General features: G+C 41.5%; 1 protein-coding gene across 1 annotated transcript; it reads left to right on the top strand.

Moving 5' to 3' along the window:
* The first annotated feature begins 16,425 nt into the window (after positions 1-16,425).
* Positions 16,426-17,049, top strand: LOC138899060 (uncharacterized). The gene has a single exon (XM_070185174.1). It carries the CDS (start codon positions 16,426-16,428, stop codon positions 17,047-17,049), a length of 624 nt encoding a protein of 207 aa, XP_070041275.1.
* The last annotated feature ends 3,615 nt before the right edge of the window (positions 17,050-20,664 follow it).

The raw sequence follows: 20,664 nt of genomic DNA, 5'->3' as shown, positions 1-20,664 counted from the left end.
AAATATCAACACAAGTCTAAAAACATAACACGAACTCGCTCGCATGATTAAATCATCAAAATAACATATGAAATTATGAATCGGACCTCCAAAATACATGAAATCAATATGAAACTGAAGAACTTCTAAATACACAAGCGCTTCCGATTCTTATCAAATCAACTCGGAATGACGCCAAGTGAAAAAACAGACCTATTGCAAGTCTCGAAATAAAATCTAAACACGATAGCTATGAAGTCAAACTACGATCAAACTTATCAAAATTGTAAGCCTTTAATCGCCAACTTTTGGCATACCAACACAAATCAAACTACGGACCTCCGAATCCGATTTTGGACATACGCCCAAGTCCAAAATCACGATACGAACCTATCAGAACCATCAAAATACCGTTTTGGGGTTGTTTCCATAAAAGTCAAATCTCGGTCAATATTTCTAACTTAAGCTTCTAAAGTGAGAACCATCATCCAAATTCATCCCGAAGCATCGGAAAATAAATTATGACCGCGTACGCAAGCCAAAATTCACTATATGAAGTCCTTCAAGACCCTGAACCATTGAGCGGATCGCTAAAACTCAAAACGACCGGTCCAGACGTTACTTTTTTTAATGTTGAGAAAAACTAATTAAATCGTTGAATTAAATAATTAGCTAACGAATCCAATTTAATTATTTAAAAAAATTATCATATAAGAAAAATTATTTGTTAAATTGACAAAACACTCAAAGTACATAAATTTATTTTTGTATGAAGAGTGTCGACGGTGAAAGCAATAATAAAATATACAATTATAGTATAAAATTCAAATTCAAATTCAAATCGGTAAAAATACAAATTTGAAGCAATAAGGAAATATTTTAGAAGACAACTAGATTATAAATGAGTTGTCATTTGTTTCATTCTTGCATTCAGTCCAACAAATAAAAATGTCTCGCTATAATTTTTATACTAAGTTTTTTCTTGTATAATTAGTTCAATATTAGCCATTCTTTAAACATTACATTGTCATTATTCAATTTTTAGAAGGTATAACGCTAACTTTTTAAGCGCAAATTTTTAAAAGACTAAAAGAATTAATTTTTAATTTGTTTTATTTAACAATTCTTTAAAGAATTGTGATAAATAATATTTTTATATTTTATTTTTAGTATTAGGTCACATAAGTAATAGCAATTTTCATAAGTTTCGACATTAAGTCCGGATAAATCATAATAAGGCTTCTAAATAAAATTCCTTCGTTTGTTAAGCTAACTAAATGGGAATAATATTTATTATTTAAAAAAAATCTTAAATCTTAATTTATAACTGAAAAAAATTATCTAACAATATGTATATAATTTTTTAAATTTTTTAATTCATTGATATAGTTATATGCGTAAAGTGCAGACTCTGAAACTAGTAATTCATAAAGGCTAATCTATCACCAGGTAGTCTACAATGGTGACTTAACAGAAGAAACAAGTCGAAAAGAGAAAAACAATATTAATAGGCAAAATAGTTTGGGAGGCCCCTGTACCTATCCAGTTTTATCATGCTGGTGTTCATACTTACGAGTTTGCCAACCAAACCACTCTACTAAGCATTTTAAACTCCGCTTCAGCCTGCTCATGGTGCGTGTTGTTTAAACACCTCCACGTTGACTAATACATCAACAAATAACAATGTGTAGATGCCATGTCACATGGCAGATTAAAAATAATTAAAAAAATAAAAAATAAAAAAAAATTTAAACACTAATCCCCTAGTCCTCCCTCATTGATTTTTCTCTCTCCCCTCACGGTCTTCCTCCTGCCCATCTCGTTTCTCTCTCTTCATGTACTTCCTCCTCTCCCTTTCCAATTTATCCCTTTTTATATTGTAGAAATAAAATTAAAAGGAATAAAGAAAAGAAATTGAGGTAAAATTGGAGTAATTATTTTTCCAGATCGAAAAGTGGGAGAAGAAGTTCGGTTGTCCATTTCTATAGCTGAAGGCGTTAGGTGGCGGAGAAGAACTTCGATGGTCCATTTTATGTCTAGCTCGAAAATGGGGGGAACAATTCATTGTTGTTCTTCTTCTTCTTTTACTGATAGGAAAAAAGTCTTACCTTGTTTGATTTGTAAAATTTGGGGTTAAATTTTCTCGAAAAGTTCAAATCTTTTTAGTGTATTAATTGGTAAAAGATGTATACTTTGTGCTTCAAAATCCTTTATGGGTTAATTTTGAAGTGTGGGGATTTTGGAGAATTTTTCAGTTGACCTTCTTTTTGTTTGTTGGTATTTTTTGTAGTTTGATGGGTTTCCCTTCTACAAAAAGGGCATATAATTGAATTTCAAAATAGATCTGAATTATTGGCTAGAGGATTCTAAATTAATGACAAAGTTTCAAATTCGAGGGAAGAAACAAACAAAGAAGATAGGGGAGGGGAGAAAGAATTGGACAGAAAATGTTGAAGAGAGAGAGAAAAGCAAAGAAGAAAAGTTCACTTTTGTTCAACAATGGAGGATGAACAATCGGGAAGAAGATGACAGCCAAAAATAGTTGTTGGTGCCTTTTTAATAGGCCTCACACTCCTTAAACGACTGTATCACACTCACTTCAATAAAAAAAATACCACATAGGATGAACGAGGTTTAAAATGATCAATTTTTAAGGGTAGAGGGGTTTGGTTGGCAAACTTGTAAGTACAAATACCGGCATGACAAAACTGAACAAGTACAGGAGCCTCTTAGGCTATTCCGCCATGTTAATATTTTACTTTGTTCAGTTTTTTTTCCTGTTATGCCTGAATTTTTGGTTACCACCGCCACTAACATATGCAACAGCTCATCTCGAGTAATGGGTTGGTACAACTACTTTTATTAATTATTCAGCAACAGAAGAATGTATGAACAAACTTACAATTCCTCTATCACTACCTTTCATCGGGAAGAATATCTTTTCAAAAAGATTCCTCAATCACTACTAAGGCGCCACCAATCAACCAAATTGTTTTCAATTTTCGGTAAAAAAAAACTACATAAAAAAATACAAAAGCACTAGTCAGTGGAATTTAATTCCTCTTCTTGTATATAACAAGGCACATACCAAAATAAAAAAAAATCAATTCAGTCTTGTGTACTTTAAATACATTTAAACTGACAACTCTTGAATATAGAACATTAGTCACCTCTGTATACGGTCGAAGTCGAGCTCGATTACAACTTGGTAGATTTGGCTTAGAACCCGACGATCACGGACTGGAAGTTGACCTCGAGTCTCACCGAGCTAGAACTTGAGGTCGGAAGACCTGCATTCAAGGAACGTTGAGTCCGATGTCGACCTTAGCCTCGAGTGAGCTCGGAGATAACAAATGGAAGACCTAAGTATCCGCGATCGGCCGGATAGTACGGCAGGAATATCGGCGCATATTGGCAAGGAACCGGCAATTAGCAAATCTAGAGATTTTTACCTTTTATGGAAATGTACCTAGAGTAGGACTCCTCTACTATATAAAGGGGGTCTGATAATTCATTGGACATATTGTAACACGCACCCAAAAGCAATATATTATTATTACTAGTTCTTATTATCTCATCATTCCGTTCCGATATCGATTAAGGCATTTTGACTCGTGGGTGACCAACCTTCAAGACCAAGATTGTTCAACTTGCGTTGTTTGCATTTACTTTTCTATTATTAATTTCAATATTAATCTGATTTTCTCAATTTGTATCAAATTAGATCACGTATCCTTAAAACCGCGTATAAATTTTATTTTTATTTGATTTTGAGGGTAAACAGTTTGGCGCCCACCGTGGGGCTAAGGATAATAGTGGTTATTTGATACACGGTGAAAATGATAATGTAGCATCCAGGAACGACGTGCCCCCGGTCAATCCCGATGGAGTCCCGACTGCAATTCCAATTGACTTCAGCTCAACGTCCCGAGGACAATGTTCGTAGGGATGTTCGATCGGCCGCACAAAGCACACATGGCCGCGAAGATGGTGGAATCAACTTGCGAGTGATCTTTGAAATGTTACAGGCTCAACATGCAGCGATAGCCCAACTCCAGAACCATAGTCGCCCATCGAGTAGGATTGAGGCCGCGCTATCCCAGAAAGTTGTTCACAGTGTTGAATCGGCTTCAAGGAGATCGAATGAGGAGGAATCGAGGACCAATACAGTAATCATGAAGATGCTCAAGGAATTGAAAAAATGAATTGAGTTGGGCTGGGCTATCAGATCCCAGGAGCACCGCGATATTGAAAGGCCTGGGCTCCAAAAGGTTCGTGCAGAAACCTTTGGCCCCGAGCGTGGCTCCCAAGCCGATCCTTAAGAAGTTCTGCATGCCTGAGATTCCTAACTACAATGGAACGACCGACCCGAACGAGCACGTTACCTTTTACACATGTGCCATCAAAGGGAATGATTTTGAGGATGACGAGATCGAATTTCTCTTGCTGAAGAAATTTGGAGAGACCATGTCGAAGGGAGCTATGATATGGTATCACAATTTTGCACCAAATTCTATTGACTCATTTTCAATGCTTATAGACTCTTTCATGAAGGCACACACCGGGGCTATCAAGGTTGAGACCAGGAAGTCGGACCTTTTCAAAGTAAGTCAGAAGGACAATGAAATGCTCAGAGAGTTCGTGTCTCGATTCCAAATGGAACGGATAGGCCTACCGTCGGTCGCTGATAATTGGGCCGTTCAAGCCTTCACCCAAGGATTCAATGTTCGAAGCTTGGTGGCTTCACAACAGTTGAAGTAGAATCTGATAGAGTAACCGGTTGTTACTTGGGCTGATGTGCATAACGGGTATCAATCAAATATTAGGGTCAAAGACGATCAACTTGGGGCTCCTTCCGAGTACATTTATCCTGTCAGACCCATCGACATAATCAAGAGAGATATTGACCGAGAATCGAGGTCAAACAGAGATTGGTACCGGCCATATAATGGAGATCGTAGAAGCAGTGGGTCCGGGATAGGTTCTATGCGAAGTGAAAGGAGAAGTGATCGAGGTTAGAGCTCTTGGAGACTGATGAGCAAGAACGGCTTCGACATGCCTGTCGTACCTAAAGAAGCACTATGATTGTCGGAATCTAACTTTAATGTTGATGTAGGTGTCATCGTATCAGCTATCAGACACATCAAAGTTACTAAATGGCCTCGACCTTTACAATCCAATCCAGCCCAAAGAGATCCCAACCAGATATGCAAATATCATGGAACTCATGGCCACATAACGGAGGATTGCTGACAGTTCAGAGAGGAAGTAGACCGGTTATTCAACAACGAGCACCTTCGAGAATTTCTAAGCAAACAAACGAAGAATCAATTCAAAAACAGAGATTCTAACAAATAGACCGAACAGTAAGAACTTCAATATGATATCAACATGATCATCAGTGGAGTCAATGTCCCTCAAGGACCGATGCTGAAATGCACCAAAGTATCCATCACAAGGGAAAAACAGACTCGTGAATACATATCGGAAGGAACCTTGTCTTTCAGCGATGAGGACGCATAGGGGATCATGCAACCTCTCAACAATGCTCTGGCAAAATGAGTAGTCATAAATAAAGCTCAAGTTAAGATGTGTTAATTGATCTAGGTACCTCGTTCAACATCATCCGGTCGAGAGTCGTAGAACAGCTCAGTCTAAAAGATCAAATCGTGCCCCCAATCCGAGTTCTGAACGGATTCAACATGGAACGTGAAACCACTAAGGGGCAAATAACATTACTAGTCAATGCTGCCAGGACCATCCAAGAGGCCAAGTTTTATGTGATCGAAGGTGACATGAGGTACAACGCCCTGTTCAGGAGGCCGTGGATCCACAACATGAGGGTAGTGCCCTCGACTCTTCACCAAGTGTTAAAATTCCCAACGCCGAGAGGGATTAAGACGATCTACGGAGAACAACCAGCCACAAAAGAGATGTTTACAGTCGATGAAGTGATTCTGATATCAACCCTCGCAACGTCGAAGGAACCAAGTTCGGGAGCAGAGCGAAAGGCCAAATAGCAATCAACGATACCAGCCACGACCCAACCAGGCAAGCAGGGGACTGACGAAGACAATGATTATGGGGTTCCCCGATCTTTTATAGACCCCGATGACTCCGACGCTACTAAATCAACGGTTGAAGAGCTGGAACATGTCATATTGATCGAACATCTACCCGATCGGAATGTATACCTGCGCACGGGTTTAACTCATGAGCTTAGGAAAAAACGCATTCAATTTCTTATAGCTAACATGGATTGTTTCCCTTGGTCTCATCTTGACATGACAGGGATCCCACAGGAGATAACCACCCACAAGCTAAGCCTGGACCCAAAATTCTATACGGTCAAGAAGAAAAGTAGGCCTCAGTCCGAGGTCAAGCATGCTTTCATCAAGGACGAGGTATCTAAACTCCTTAAAATATAGTTCATTCGGGAGATTAAATACCCAGATTGGTTAGAAAACGTAGTGGTAGTCCATAAAAAGGGGAACAAACTAAGAATGTGTGCAGACTATAAGGATTTGAACAAAGCATGTCTGAAGGACTCCTTCCCTTTTTCTAACATATATGGCATGATCGATGTCACGGCCGGCCATGAGATCCTCAAATTTCTCGATGCCTATTCCAGGTACAACCAAATACAGATGGACCCGGATGACCAAGAGAAAACCTCCTTCATTACTAAGTATGGCAAAGTACTGCTATAACGTGATTCCATTCAGACTAAAAAATGCCGGTGCCACTTATCAACACATAGTAAACCGGATGTTTGAGGAACAAATAAGTAAATCGATGGAGGTTTATATTGATGACATGTTGGTTAAGTCCCTATGAGCAATGGACCATATAAAACATTTGCAGGAAACTTTAAGCATTTTGAAGAAGTACAATATGAAGCTGAACCTAGAGAAGTGTGTGTTCGGAGTCGGATCGGGTAAATTCCTCGGGTTCATGGTATCTAACCGAGGAATCGAGATCAACCCTGATAAAATCAAAGCTATCGAAGATATCACGGTCGTGGACAACCGGACGTATAGCCATGCAAAGATTAACCGGACGTATAGCCACCCTAGGACAATTCATCTCGAGGTCCTCGGATAAGAGTCACCGATTCTTCTCGCTAATCAAAAAGAAGAACTACTTTTTGTGGACCCCGAAGTGTCAACGTGCACTGGAGGAACTCAAACAATATTTATTGAGCCCACCACTGCTTCATACACCGAAATCAGATGAACAACTGTACTTGTACTTGGCAGTATCGGAAAATAGTGGTAAGTGGAGTCCTGGTCCGAGAAGAACAAGGTACGAAATGTCCAATTTACTATGTTAGCAGGACCCTAGGTGAGGCCGAGACTAGGTACCCTCACCTAGAAAAACTGGCGCTCGCTTTGCTAAGCACCTCTAGGAAACTAAAACCTTATTATTAGTGCCACCCCATATGTGTTGTGACAACTTACCCGTTGCGAAATATTATGCAAAAACCCAAGCTCTCAGGGCGATTGGCCAAATGGGTTGTGGAAATCAGTGAGTACAATATTGAGTATCGACCCGGAACATCCATCAAATCTCAAATTCTGGCAGATTTTGTTCCCGACTTTACGCCGGCCCTAATACCCGAGGTTGAACGAGAGTTATTGGTAAACTCGAGAACGTCCTCGGGAATCTGGACCCTCTTTACAGATGGTGCCTCGAACTCAGCATTGTGTTGAAGCCACCAACAGGAAATGTAGTTAGAAAATCTATAAGGACTGTAAAATTGACTAACAACAAGGCCGAATGTGAGGCCATGATTGTAGGTCTCGAACTAGCCAAAAGCCTGGGGGCGGAGGTGATCGAAGCTAAGTGGGATTCCCTCCTCATGGTAAACGAAGTTAATAAAACATTCAAGGTCAGAGAAGAACGAATGCAAAGATACCTAGATAAGTTGCAGGTAGCATTACATCGATTCAAGGAGTGGACCTTACAACACATACCCCGGGACCAAAACAGTAAGGCTGACGCCCTTGCTAACTTAGGGTCATCGGTCGAAGACAATGAGCTTAATTCGGGGGAAGTAGTGCAACTCATGAGATCGGTGGTGGAAGAAGGTCATGCCGAGATAAACTTTAGAATCCTGAATTGTGATTGGAGAAACAAATACATAAAATATCTAAAGAATGGAAAATTGTCCTCGGATCCAAAAGAATCGAGGGCCCTACGTACAAAAGCAGTCTGGTTTTGTTTGTCCGAGGATGGAACCTTGTTCAGTAGAATGTTCGATGACCCACTAGAAATATGTCTAGGACCAGGAGATACCGAGTATATTTTGAGGGAAATTCACTAAGGCACCTGTGGAAATCATTCGGGCGCCGAGTCACTGGTTCGAAAGGTGATTAGAGCAGGCTAATACTGGATCGATATGGAAAAGGATGCGAAGGAGTTCGTACAAAATGGTGATGGGTGCCAATGACATGCTCCGATGATACACCTACCAGAGGAGCTGTTGCAATTGGTTTTATCACAATGGCCGTTCGTGAAGTGGGGAATAGACATCGTCAGCCCCCTTCCATGGGCACCCGGTAAGGCCCAATTTATTTTGTTTATGACTGACTATTTTTTTACGTGGGTAGAAGCCCAGGCGTACGAGAAAGTTAGGGAAAAGGAGGTCATCGATTTCATTTGGGACCACATCATATGTCGAGACTGTGTGCCACAACGGAAAGCAGTCTATCAGTAGCAAAGTAACCAAATTTCTCGAATACCGTAAGATCAAAAGGGTCCTATAAATGCCTTACCACCCTAGCGGGAACGGAAAAGCCGAATCAACCAACAAAACCATACTCCAGAACCTTAAAAAGAGGTTGACCGATGCCAAAGGAAAATTGAAGGAAATCCTACCCGAAGTCCTTTGGGCATATCGTATGATATGGAAGTCCAGTACCGGGGCCACTCCATTCTCATTGGTTTACAGCGTCGAAGCTCTAATGCCAATCAAAGTCGGAGAACCATGTATCAGATTCCGATATGCAACAAAGAAATCAAATGACGAGGCCATGAATACGATCCTGGAGCTATTGGATGAAAGGCGCGAAGCTGCCCTTGTTCTGTTGGCTGCCTAGAAGCAACATATCGAGAGATATTACAACAAAAGGGCCAAGATTTGATACTTTAATGTCGGGGACTTAGTACTAAGGAAGGCCACGTTGAACACCCAAAACCCGAATGAGGGAAAGTTGGGGCCCAACTGGGAGGGACTGTATCATATCATCGAAATCACCAGAAAAGGATCCTACAAGCTCGGAACGATGAACGGCGAACAACTACAGAGCAATTGGAATGTAACTCACCTAAAACGATATTACTGCTAAGCTACGGTCCCATTCATTTTCTTTAACTTATATTTCGGACTAACGCTTGCTGGTAACCGGCAAGAAGCAGTACAAAGTTTTTAGGTATGTAAGTACGCGTTGCACTCTTTTTCCCTTGAACTAGTTTTTTCCCAAATGAATTTTCCGGCAAGGTTTTTAATGAGGTAACAGTGGATCGTGCTAACTTAGAATCGATGACCGGTCAACAATCGATGTCGAAGATCACATTAACAGTATCCGAGGCTTCTCTACAATAACCTCGAATATCGACTTTAGCAAGGGAAGAAAATTCGTAACCGAACGGTCTCGATCGATAGGATTTATTATAAGGTCCAAACAATAAAATGAACCATGCCAACACAATGCTTGTACACATAAGTAATTATGACACACAAGAATGAAAAGTAGTCTCTTCCTTGCGGATAAGTATCATTGTCTTTTTAAGTTTCTTGCATTTCTTAAGAAATTCCCTACTTCCGATCTCCTAAAGGTATCGAGCCCAAGGGTCACCTTAGTCCGAGTTCATGCGATCAATCCCACTCGGGGACTGATATCCGAAACCAAACTCGGACGGTTCGAATTATCAGAGCTCGGGGGCATAAGTCCTATTAGGCTAAGCCCGAATTTTAAAGGCTAAGGCAACCCCTACCCGGGGACAGTTACCTTAGGCAAGCCCGGATAACTCGGGAAAGGAAGCCCACTGGGTGACACCCGAACTAAAAGGCTACAACAATATTAACACGGCTCGGAGACGTTCGAGACCCGTAACAAAAACAAGGCCTAAAAAAGAAATTTTTTCATAACCGGTTATAAAGGCTACCCTCAAGAAACTATAATCTAAATTACTCACTTTGAGAGAGAGTTTCCGGTAACACCAAACCCCCAAGATGCCTTAAAACAGAAAAATGTAAAGGCAGGGTTTGTTTGAACTTTCGAACATAACCTAATTATTTCATGCTAAGGCATTTCGATCTTTGTGAATACAAATAATAAATCAAAGGAATTTTTTTGAAAGTTGTGAAAGGAAAAGAAAGACTTATGTATTTATCCAAAATCTTTTTTACAAGGGCGAAATGGCCCCGATACAAAATTCTACAACGGCCAAAACGGCTTCAAAAAAAAAAGGACAAAAACATCTAAAATGACCCGAAGTGGCCTAGTCTTCGCCGGGGGCCGCGTCATCACCTTCGGGGTCTCCTCCACCTTTGGGCTCATCCAAATATTCAGAACCCTCAAAATCCTCCACCTCAAGATAAGCCAGTTTCCTGGTCTTGGCTTCGGATATCTTGGCATTCTCTATTTTAGCCAACAGGTCAAAACCCCGAGCTTGATCTCCCTCGAGGGCCTCCCTTCATGATTTCCACTTCATATAGTCCACCATATTTCCCACTTGGTCCTGAGTCACTTCGGCATCGGCCTTACGCTCCGCCACCCTCTCAAAAGCCTCGGCCTTGACCACAACAATATCCGATTTGGCCGCCTCAAGTTCCTTGGCCAGATTTTCTTGGCCAGAAATAGCCGAGCTCAGCTGAGACTGGATCTCCTCGATCTTTTTGGCATTTACCAAGGCTTTTTTCTTTTTCTACCCGGAGCTGGACCTCAATCGAAGCCAGTTTTTCTCGGGCAGTCTTCTTTTCCGAGGCCAAGAAGTCCATGCTCTCTTCCATTCTTCGGCCTCAGCTTTCACTGTATCCACCGCCTCTTGGAGCTGATCGATTTGGTCTAGTTTATTTTGAACCTGCGGGTTAGGGTCACTAGCCACTGTGTTTGAATCATCATCACTAACTTCAAATACTCATCTTACCTGCTCGACCAGGTCAGCATGCTCCTTTCGAGCTACTTCTAGCTCAGCCTGGAGTTTCTCACTAAGAAGCTTGTAAGCGTCCCTCTTCTCAGTAAGCTCCTGAGTCTTGGCCTCATGTTGGTTTAACTCTTCTCGATATCAGAGAAAAGTTTTGTGATGAAGCACCGAGGCTAGCAAACACGAAGAGAGATGTTACGATTTTTTGCGACTTAAATCTAAGTACATAATAAAGAGGCATTCGAAGTTACCTGATTTAACGCATGTTGAGCTTCGTTGAACAGGCAAGGCGCTTACACCTCGTCCATCTTGGCCTGGTCCTCTTTGGTCACCAAGCACCGAAGATAACTGGAAACCCCCACTGGGCGAAGAGAACCCGAGCATAATCCGGGATAGACATAATGATTGACCGCCTCCGATCAGGATCTGAACTTGGAGCTGGGAACCGGTCCACTAATCTCGGACTTGAAGAAGATCCACTGTCTCCTGAAGACAGTACCTTCTTTGGTACCAATAAGTCACCCAGTCCGGTGACATCCTCCGAGGCGATAGAATCTAAGCCATCGAAGAAGTTATTGAAAGAATCTGCCACCCTTTTAGGCCTCTCATTTGAGTGGGCCTCATTGACCATAGAGTCGGTAAATAGAAGCGACCCGGAGAGATCTATCACCCCAAGTGCATCCTTCGGGGAACTTTCCTCTGCTCGAGGAGTACCAACCGTGGTCTCCTTGTCGACCTCCCCAGCTCGGGACAAAATGGCCTCGTCCCTCCCTGGTTCGGAGGCTTCGGCCACTGCCTTTTCGTCGACCACCCTGGTTTGAGGCAGTTCGATACCGCTTCTTACGCTAGTCATTAGCTCGGAAGCTTCTTAATTTTTGTCTTCGGACTCATCCTTTAGTCGATTCAATGAGCTCGATGGGACCTCCCGGGTTTTGGTACTTTGCTTGGATTTGCACACCAGCCTCCTTTTTGGTTTTTTCCTCTCGGAGCCCTTCTTGTTATTCAACATATTTGGGAAGACCTGCAAAGGAAGAAAAAGTGAGAAGCAGCACATCAAGAAAACTAAGTGTTATTCATTCAATAGAGGAATGTCACCATGGGAATGGGCCTCCCACCGGCCCTTCAAATGTTCGCGCCACGCGCGATCGGAATAGGGTTTCTGTGACATGATGCCCTAGACCCACTCATTGAGTCGAGGAACTGTATCTGGCATCTGAGCAACAACTGCACCATGAAACATCGATAAGAAGGGAGAAAAAGGAAAAGCAATAAATAAAATCTTAAAGGCAAGGTTATACTTACGATTCATGCTCCATTTCTCGAGAAATGGCATGTCCTCTGCCGACATTATATCCGAGGTCTTCACTTGAACGAATCGGCCCAACCAACCTTGGTCTCGATCCTCATCTATGCTCGAGAATAGGGCCTTACTGGCCCTACGAGCAAGTTTTATTAATCCCTCTCTATAGAGTCAGGGACTGTACAGACGTATGAGGTGATCGATGGTGAAGGGACACTGCTCAATTTTGCTTATGAAGAATCGGAGGAGAATTAATATCCTCCATAAAGAGGGATGAATTTTATCGAGGGCCACCTCGTACCTTACAAATGACTATGATGATCGGTCCAAGGGGCCTAACGTGAAGGGATAAGCGTAAACACTTAAAAAACTCTCCACGTGGGTAGTAATCGCTTCCTCGAGCGTAGGCACCACCACGTGCTTATCAACCCAGTTGCAATCCTCCTTGACCTTGGAGAGGAGACTGTCGGTGATCGAGCATATATATATCGATACCGGCTCGCACTGACCCGGTACCGAAGTGATTTTCTAGACCTTAAAATCCGCACTAGTTAGGCACCCCATAGGAACGAACATCTTTATGGAGGGCTCCAGTGTCGTTTCCTCAATAGCAGCAGACAAAACATTTTCCTCTTCAGCCGGTCGCGAGGCAGATAGAGTTTCATTTTGAAGAACTGACTTTGAGGTCTTCGCCATTTTTTTGGGAAAGTTAAGGGAAAAGAGGAAGTTAAAAGGATATGCTTGATAATTTGGGATAAAGAACAGAAGTTCTTATAAAGTGATTTTAGAGTAATCAGAAAATTGATGTTTTGGAGTATAGAAATTTCTAAGGTAAGAGGGCAAAAGTGTTGGAAGTAAAGATTGAATGCGATAATGAGGGGTATTTGTAGTTTCTCGGCGATTGTTCATATCTGGGAGTAGCTGACAGGCAACTGAAATGCATATAATGCCATTAAGATCTGACTGATGAGACATTTTGACTGTTTTATCATTTCTGTCGCAAAAAATTGAGATCAGGATTGGAAGTTCATGTCATTTCTCATCGTCTACTCTCCTAAAAATGAGGTGACTATCTGTATACGGTCGAAGTCGAGCTCGATTACAACTTGGTAGATTTGGCTTAGAACGTGGCGATCACGGACTGGAGGTTGACCTCGAGTCTCACCGAGCTAGACATTTAGGTCAGAAGACCTGCCTTCGAGGAACGTTGAGTCCGGTATCGACCTTAGCGTCGAGTGAGCTCGGAGATAACAAACGGAAGACCAAAATATCCGCGACCGACCGGATATTGCGGCAGGAATCTCAGCGCATATCGCCAAGGAACCGACAATTAGCAAATCTAGAGATTTTTACCTTTTATGGAAATATACCTAGAGTAGGACTCCTTTACTATATAAATGGGGGTCTGATAATTCACTAGACATATTGTAACACGCATCCCAAATAAATATATTATTTCTAGTTCCCATAACTAGAAATGCTACTTAGATGTTTAAGAGTCTTGAAATATTGAAGTTGGAACAGAACAGATCCCTATAGTTTCAAGGGTAAGAACTATGAACTCAACAGTTAACAAAACTAAATTAACAGGCCAAGCCGCCAAGAACTATTCATGCTTATCAACTATCATGGTTATTGGTATAATACAACAGTACTTCTGCTTCACCAGAGGTACAATGCTAGCAGACTTTCAAACTGAGGAGTTGACCCTCTTTTTAGTCTAGATCTTGCAAGTTACATTGATTACAAGCAACAACAGATCCAGGATATGAACACTTGTGTACGGGTGTTTGTATATATATATATATATATATATATATATATATATATATATATATATATATATATATATATATATATATATCCAATATGGCCGTGAAAAATCATCGAAATATATTATATGAACACGTGTGTACGTGTGTGTGTGTGTGTGTGTGTATATATATATATATATATATATATATTTATATATATAGCCAATATTACATGAAAAATCATCGAAATATATTATATGAACATGTGTGTACGTGTATGTGTATATATATATATATATATATATATATATGTATGTACTATACACACATATGTATACCTATATGTATACGTACCGTCACGACCCAAAATCCAACGAGTCATGATGGCACCTAACATACCTGGAAGGCAAGCTGGACATAACAATAATAAACCATAACAGCAGAAAAGACAAATATAACATGAGTCTGAAACCTTAATAAAGCACAATACCGCTAATATATGATAATTCCCCGTGAAATTGGTGAATACAGAGTCATGAGCTCTACAACGGAATATAAGTCTGAAAGCTAAATAACAATACTGTATGAACTAAAAATAACGGTACATACTCAGCTCAACAAGCAATTCTACTACTGCTGACTGGTCCCAACACCTGGATCTGCACAATTTATTGCAGAGTGTAGCATGACTTCAACCATCCCAATGTACTCATCAAGTATCATAACTAACCCTGGCAAGGTAAAGAAGCACGAATTATTAATGATATTTGCTATAACCTGTGGATGATGTATAAACAGAATGCACTCTCTCTCTCTCTCTCTCTTCATAAAAAGACTAACACCGTCTGCCATCGCCATCACTACCATCTTCCACCATCACTGCAAGCAGCACAGGTAAGGCCTCTAACCTCTATCTCTCCTCTCTTATTCCCTTCATCTCCGACCTTCTCTTTTTCTCTCTCTTTCTATTCTTCCCCCTTCTTCCAATCTTCTTCTTCTATTCTCTCTCCGGCAACTGGTTGGAGTGCATAATGCACTGCTCTCTTTCTCTCTCTATTCCCCTCCCCTCATATCTTACGTGTGTGTAGGGACATAGCGGCAGACCCCGTCGAAATCAGCCAACCTTCCACCGAAGATCTAGCCATGCGCCAGTGCTATTGCCGTCGTACAGCCGGTTTTCCGATGCATTCTTCTCCCTCCAAGAATCGAGGCTCAAGGATGACCAACAGATTTCCATTACTTCTGACAAATAGAACTTTAGGCGTTGCGATCCAGGTTTTTCCGTTCCTCCTTTTTCTCGATATTTTCTATTTTAGCAATAACAATATCCGTTGACTGCTTATTTGATCTTGTCCATATTCACTCTTACTAATTACATTAGCAAGAGCATCAATAAAGGTTTCGATTTTGTCCTTTATCTTACTGCCTCGATTTTGTCTTGAATCTTTGCTTGCTTGTTTTTGTCACTACTAGTTGTAGGATTTATTCCCTTTAGTTAGTGTAGTTTAATCCGTTGCCTATTTTAGTGCATGTAGTTGAAGATTATATTTCGGTAATTTTTTTTATTTGAAAATTTGTCGCTTGTTTTGGGGTAGTGCTTGTGTAGTGTCCCTTATATTATAGTGGCTTTGGTGAACGATGATAGGGTAAGTTCTTGTCCTTGAGAGGCAAGGGGGTCATTGCGAGGGATTTAGTGGGATTGGGTGCGGGGTGTAGGGGGTAGGATGAGGGTAAGAGTGTGATAGGGGGTAGGGGGTAAGAGGGTGAAGGGAGCCACTAGGTTGAGAGTTGGGTCTTGGAACATAGGAACTTTTACTTGGAAATCTATAGAGTTAGAGAAGATTCCATGGAAGTGGAAGATTAAGATAGCTTATGTACAGAAGACTAAATGGGTAGAGGATAGGGCACAGGATGCAGACGGGTTTAAACTATGGTTTTCTAGGAGCAAGGGGGGCAGGAACGGGGTTGATATTTTGGTTGATAAGGACCTTAGGGATTTAGTGGTAGAGGTAAGGCGAGTGAGCGACAAGTTAATGAGTATTAAGCTAGTTATTGGTGGATTTACTTTGAACATGATCAGTAGGTACGCACCCCAGACAGGCTTGGATGGGGAAGTCAAGAGGTATTTCTAGTAGGATTTGGATGAGATGGTGCGCGGTATGCCGCACACAGAGAAGCTTTTTATTAGATGAGATTTGAACGGCCATATTGGAGCGACGTCTAGGGGCTATGATGATGTACATGGTGGTTTCAGTTTTAAAGATAGAAGTAGAGGGAGAATTGTTGCTGGATTATGCTAGAGTGTTTGATTTGGTGATAGAAAACTTTGATTTTCCGAAGAGGGTGGAACACTCAGTCACCTTCTGGAGCTCGGTGGCCAAGACCCAGATTTACTATATACCATGCAGGAGGTCCAATAAAGGACTTTGCACGGATTTCAAGGTCATCCCGAGTGAGAACCTCACGACCCTTCATAAACTCCTCGTGATAGATCTCGAGATCACGAGGAAAAAGAGGATAAGGGTGTTGTATGTCCAACCTAAGATCAAGTGGGAAGCCTTGACTGAAGACAAAGCATGGGAGTTGGGGGTTAAGTTGTTGACGATGGGAGCTTGGAGGAGTAGTGGAGATGCGAGCCTGATATGGACCATGATGGCGCAGTGCATTAAGGAAGCTGCCAGAGAGGTATTAGGGGTCTCGAAGGGTTACTACGATGGTCGCAACGGAGACTTGTGGTGGAATAGAGAGGTCCAAGGAAAGGTGAACACCAAGAAAGCAACGTATCTGAATTTAGTAGAAAGCATTGATGAGGAGGAGAAGATGTTGAATTTGGAGTGGTATAAGTTGGTTAGGAAGCAGGTCTAAGAACTTTTCTCAATTGTTTCTAATTTGTTTCACCCCAAATCCGAAATTAAATTATAAAATAAATGATAGATTACTAGGTTATAACCATAAAGGAGTTAGGAATCATTACCCAATGACTCCCCTTGAAAATCCCTCAAAGAAATCGCCAATTTCTGAGCTCCCAAGTCCAAAAATGGAGAAATGAATCAAATCGTCGAATATTTTTCCTTTTTCTGCCCAGCAAATTCGCTCCTAAGACCTATTCATCGCACCCGCGGCACCGCACCTCCAGAAATTCCATCGTAGGTGCGGAAATAACTTAAGGGACATGGGACCGCTTATGCGAGAAAGTGGTCGCACCTGCGCGTGCGCACATGCGGAAACTGGTCCGCTTCTACGGTCTCTCTTCGCACATGCGCTCCAGGGTCGCATCTGCGGACATCACAGATACGGAATATTACCTCGCACCTGTGATCCCTGAGCTCCTCCTTCCAAACCACTTTTGCGCTTGATTCTTCACACGTGCGAGTCCGTACCTGTGGTTCCCCAACCGCAGATGCGAAAACACCGGCAACCATAAATCTTCAGCAATCGCATAAGTCGAAATTTCAACCCGTTGAGCATCCGAAACACTCCCCAGGGCCCCGGGACCTCATCCAAACATACCAACCAATCCTAAAACACCATACAAACTTAGTCGAGTCCTCAAATCACATCTAACAACGCTAAAATCACGAATAACCCTCCAATTCAAACTTAAAGAATCTTGAAACTTCCAAATTCGACAACTGATGCCGAAACCAACCAAACCATGTCTGATTGACCTCAAATTTTGCACACAAGTCATATTCAACACTACGGACCTACTCCCACTTCTGGAATCGGAATCCGACCCCGATGTCAAAAATTCCACTACTAGCCCAAAACTCCAAAAATTTGACTTTCGCCATTTCAAGCCTAAATGATTTACTGACCTCCAACACACAATGCGGACACGCCCCTAAGTCTAAAATCACCTAACGGAGCTAACAAAACTAACAGAATTCCATTCTAGAGTTTTATTCACACTGTTCCGACTACGGTCTAAATCCTAAGGCTTAAACCTCCATTTAGGGACTAAGTGTCCCAAAACACTCCAAAAACCAAAACGAAACCTCCCGACAAATCACAATAGCAGAAATAGATATGGGAGAAGCAGTAAATAATGGATTGGGGATATTACTCTCAAAACGACTGGCCGGGTGGTTACACTTGTTCTTTTTACTTGCCATACTCCCATGTTATTGTTGTTGTTGTTGTTGTTGTTAGATTCAGTGTTGTTGAGCCGAAGGCTATGTGTGGTTGTGGTATTGGAATAGTCTTCAACAAAATGTTGTGGCATATGGGCACGTGGTGCAAGTTGTTATATTGTGTTGTGATGTTTTTGGCAAACGTGGTATTGTTGAGAGGATTGTCGGGGTAAATGTAACGACTCAGCCGGTCGTTTCGAGTTGTAACGACCTGACTAGTCATTTTGAGCTCTAGCACATCGTTCAGCAGTTTGAGGCCATGAGCAGCTTCACTTCAGGTATTATGACTTGTATGTGTAGTCGGAATTGAAGTTCGGGAAATCCAGAGTCGGTTTAGAAAGGAAATTTTCATTTCGGAAGCTTTAAGTTGGAAGAATTTACTAAGGAGTGTGTTTTGAGTAAATGACCTTGGAATCGGGATTTGAAGGTTCCAACAGATTCGTATGATGATTTTGGACTTGGGTGTATGTATGGATCAGGTTTTGGATGACCCGGGAGTGTTTCGGCACATATTGTGGAAGTTGACATTTTTGGAAGGATTTCATAAATTTGGGTTGAAATGCATTTCAATGCTATCTATGTCCGTTTGGGATTTTGAGTCTGGGAATAGCTCCGTATAGTGATTCTGGTATTGGGAGCACGTACGGAAGTGGATTTGGAGGTCCGTAGGTCATTTCGGAGTCATTTGGCAAAAAAAAGAAATTTGAAGGTTTTTGGAAAGTTTGATAGAGAGTGGAGTTTTTAATATTGGTGTCGTATTCCTATTCCAGAAGTTGGAGTAAGTCCGTAATGTCAATTATGACTTGTGTGCAAAATTTGAGGTCAATCAGACGTGATTTGATAGGATTCAGCATCGAATGTAGAAGTTTGAAGTTCTAAAGTTCATTAAGCTTGAATTAGGGTGCAATTCATGATTTCGATGTTGTTTTGCATGATTTGAGGGTTCGAGCGAGTCAGTTTCATGATTAGAATCTTGTTGGTATGTTCGGGCGGGGCCCCGAGTAGCAATCGGACGAGGCTCAGACCAAGTTGGAAATTGGGAGCAATAACTAAAGCTCCCAGTTGTTGTCATAATCGCACATGTGTTTGGCCAGCCGTAGGTGCGAGCTCACAGGTGCGAGCTACTAGCCGCACAAGCAAAAGAGTGAGGGCAGCCCAGCCACCACAGGTGCGGAAATTTTGGCGCACCTGCGTGACCACAGGTGCGATACCAGTAGTGGCAGGAACAGATGGGCTCACGGAAGCGGTCTCTTTTTGTCCGTAGATGCGCAGCTTGGCCAGGTAAGGGAAATGCACACCTACGAGGATTTTGTCGCAGGTGTGGGACCGTAGATGCGGCTAAGGCACCGCAGGTGCTAAAAATCACTGGGCAGAATCGTTTTAAGAGCGGAATTTGGCTCTCCTTTTCTAATTTTTCACTTGGTTGGTGCGAATTTGGAGAGCTTCAAGGAGGGATTTTCATAATCTATGTCAACGTAAGTGATTCCCGCATATTGTGAGTTAAATACAAGATTTATACATGGATTGAAGCATGAAAATCTATAGAAATTTGGGATTTTGTAGAAAAACCTAGAAAATTAGTATTCTTGGATTTTGATTACGAATTTGGGCATGAAATTGAGAATAAATTATATATTTGAGTTCGTGGGGGTTATGGGTAATGTTTATCTTCGATAATTGTCATAATACAGACACGTGGGCCTGAGGGTTGCTTTGTCGACTTTTTGAGCGGAGTTGGAAATTATTGTAAATTGAATTATAATGAGTATTAGAGTATATATCTATGGATTTGCACATTTATTGAATAGTTTCAGAGCGTTGGGCATCGAATTGAGTCGGTTTAAAGGCTTGGGAGCCGGCTATGGAAATTTCGAGCCAGGTAAGTCTCCATTCTAACCTTGTAAGAAAGAATTAACCCCATAGGTGAATCAAATCATTATGTGCTTCTATTTGTGGGGGCTACGTACGCACGAGGTGACGAGAGTCCGTGCGTAGCTACTATTTTGCTTATGTCCGGATAGTCTAGGACCCATATCATGTTGTACTTGCGATGTTGGGCCCTACTTGTTAAATTAATTGTTCAAAACATTTAGAAACTCGATAAAGGAATTGTAAGAAGGTTAAACTTCATTTACTTGACCGTTAAATGGGAATTTGAAATTATTGGAATATTTGCCCCTTAATAAATCTTGAATTGGTTGTTTAATGTGTTTTATCTTTTGTGGAGCGGGTTGAACGCCTCGGTAGTAGATAGATGCATATATGGTTCGCGTTGTTCGACCCTCGGCAGTGCATAGTTTAAATATTTATGTTTGACCGTGTCGTACTACCTCAACATGATTTGCTC

Source organism: Nicotiana tomentosiformis, chromosome 9, assembly GCF_000390325.3.
Source record: "Nicotiana tomentosiformis chromosome 9, ASM39032v3, whole genome shotgun sequence".
Lineage (NCBI taxonomy): Eukaryota > Viridiplantae > Streptophyta > Magnoliopsida > Solanales > Solanaceae > Nicotiana > Nicotiana tomentosiformis.
Note: the sequence above shows the minus strand (reverse complement) of the source record. Positions and strands in the feature narration are given on the sequence as shown.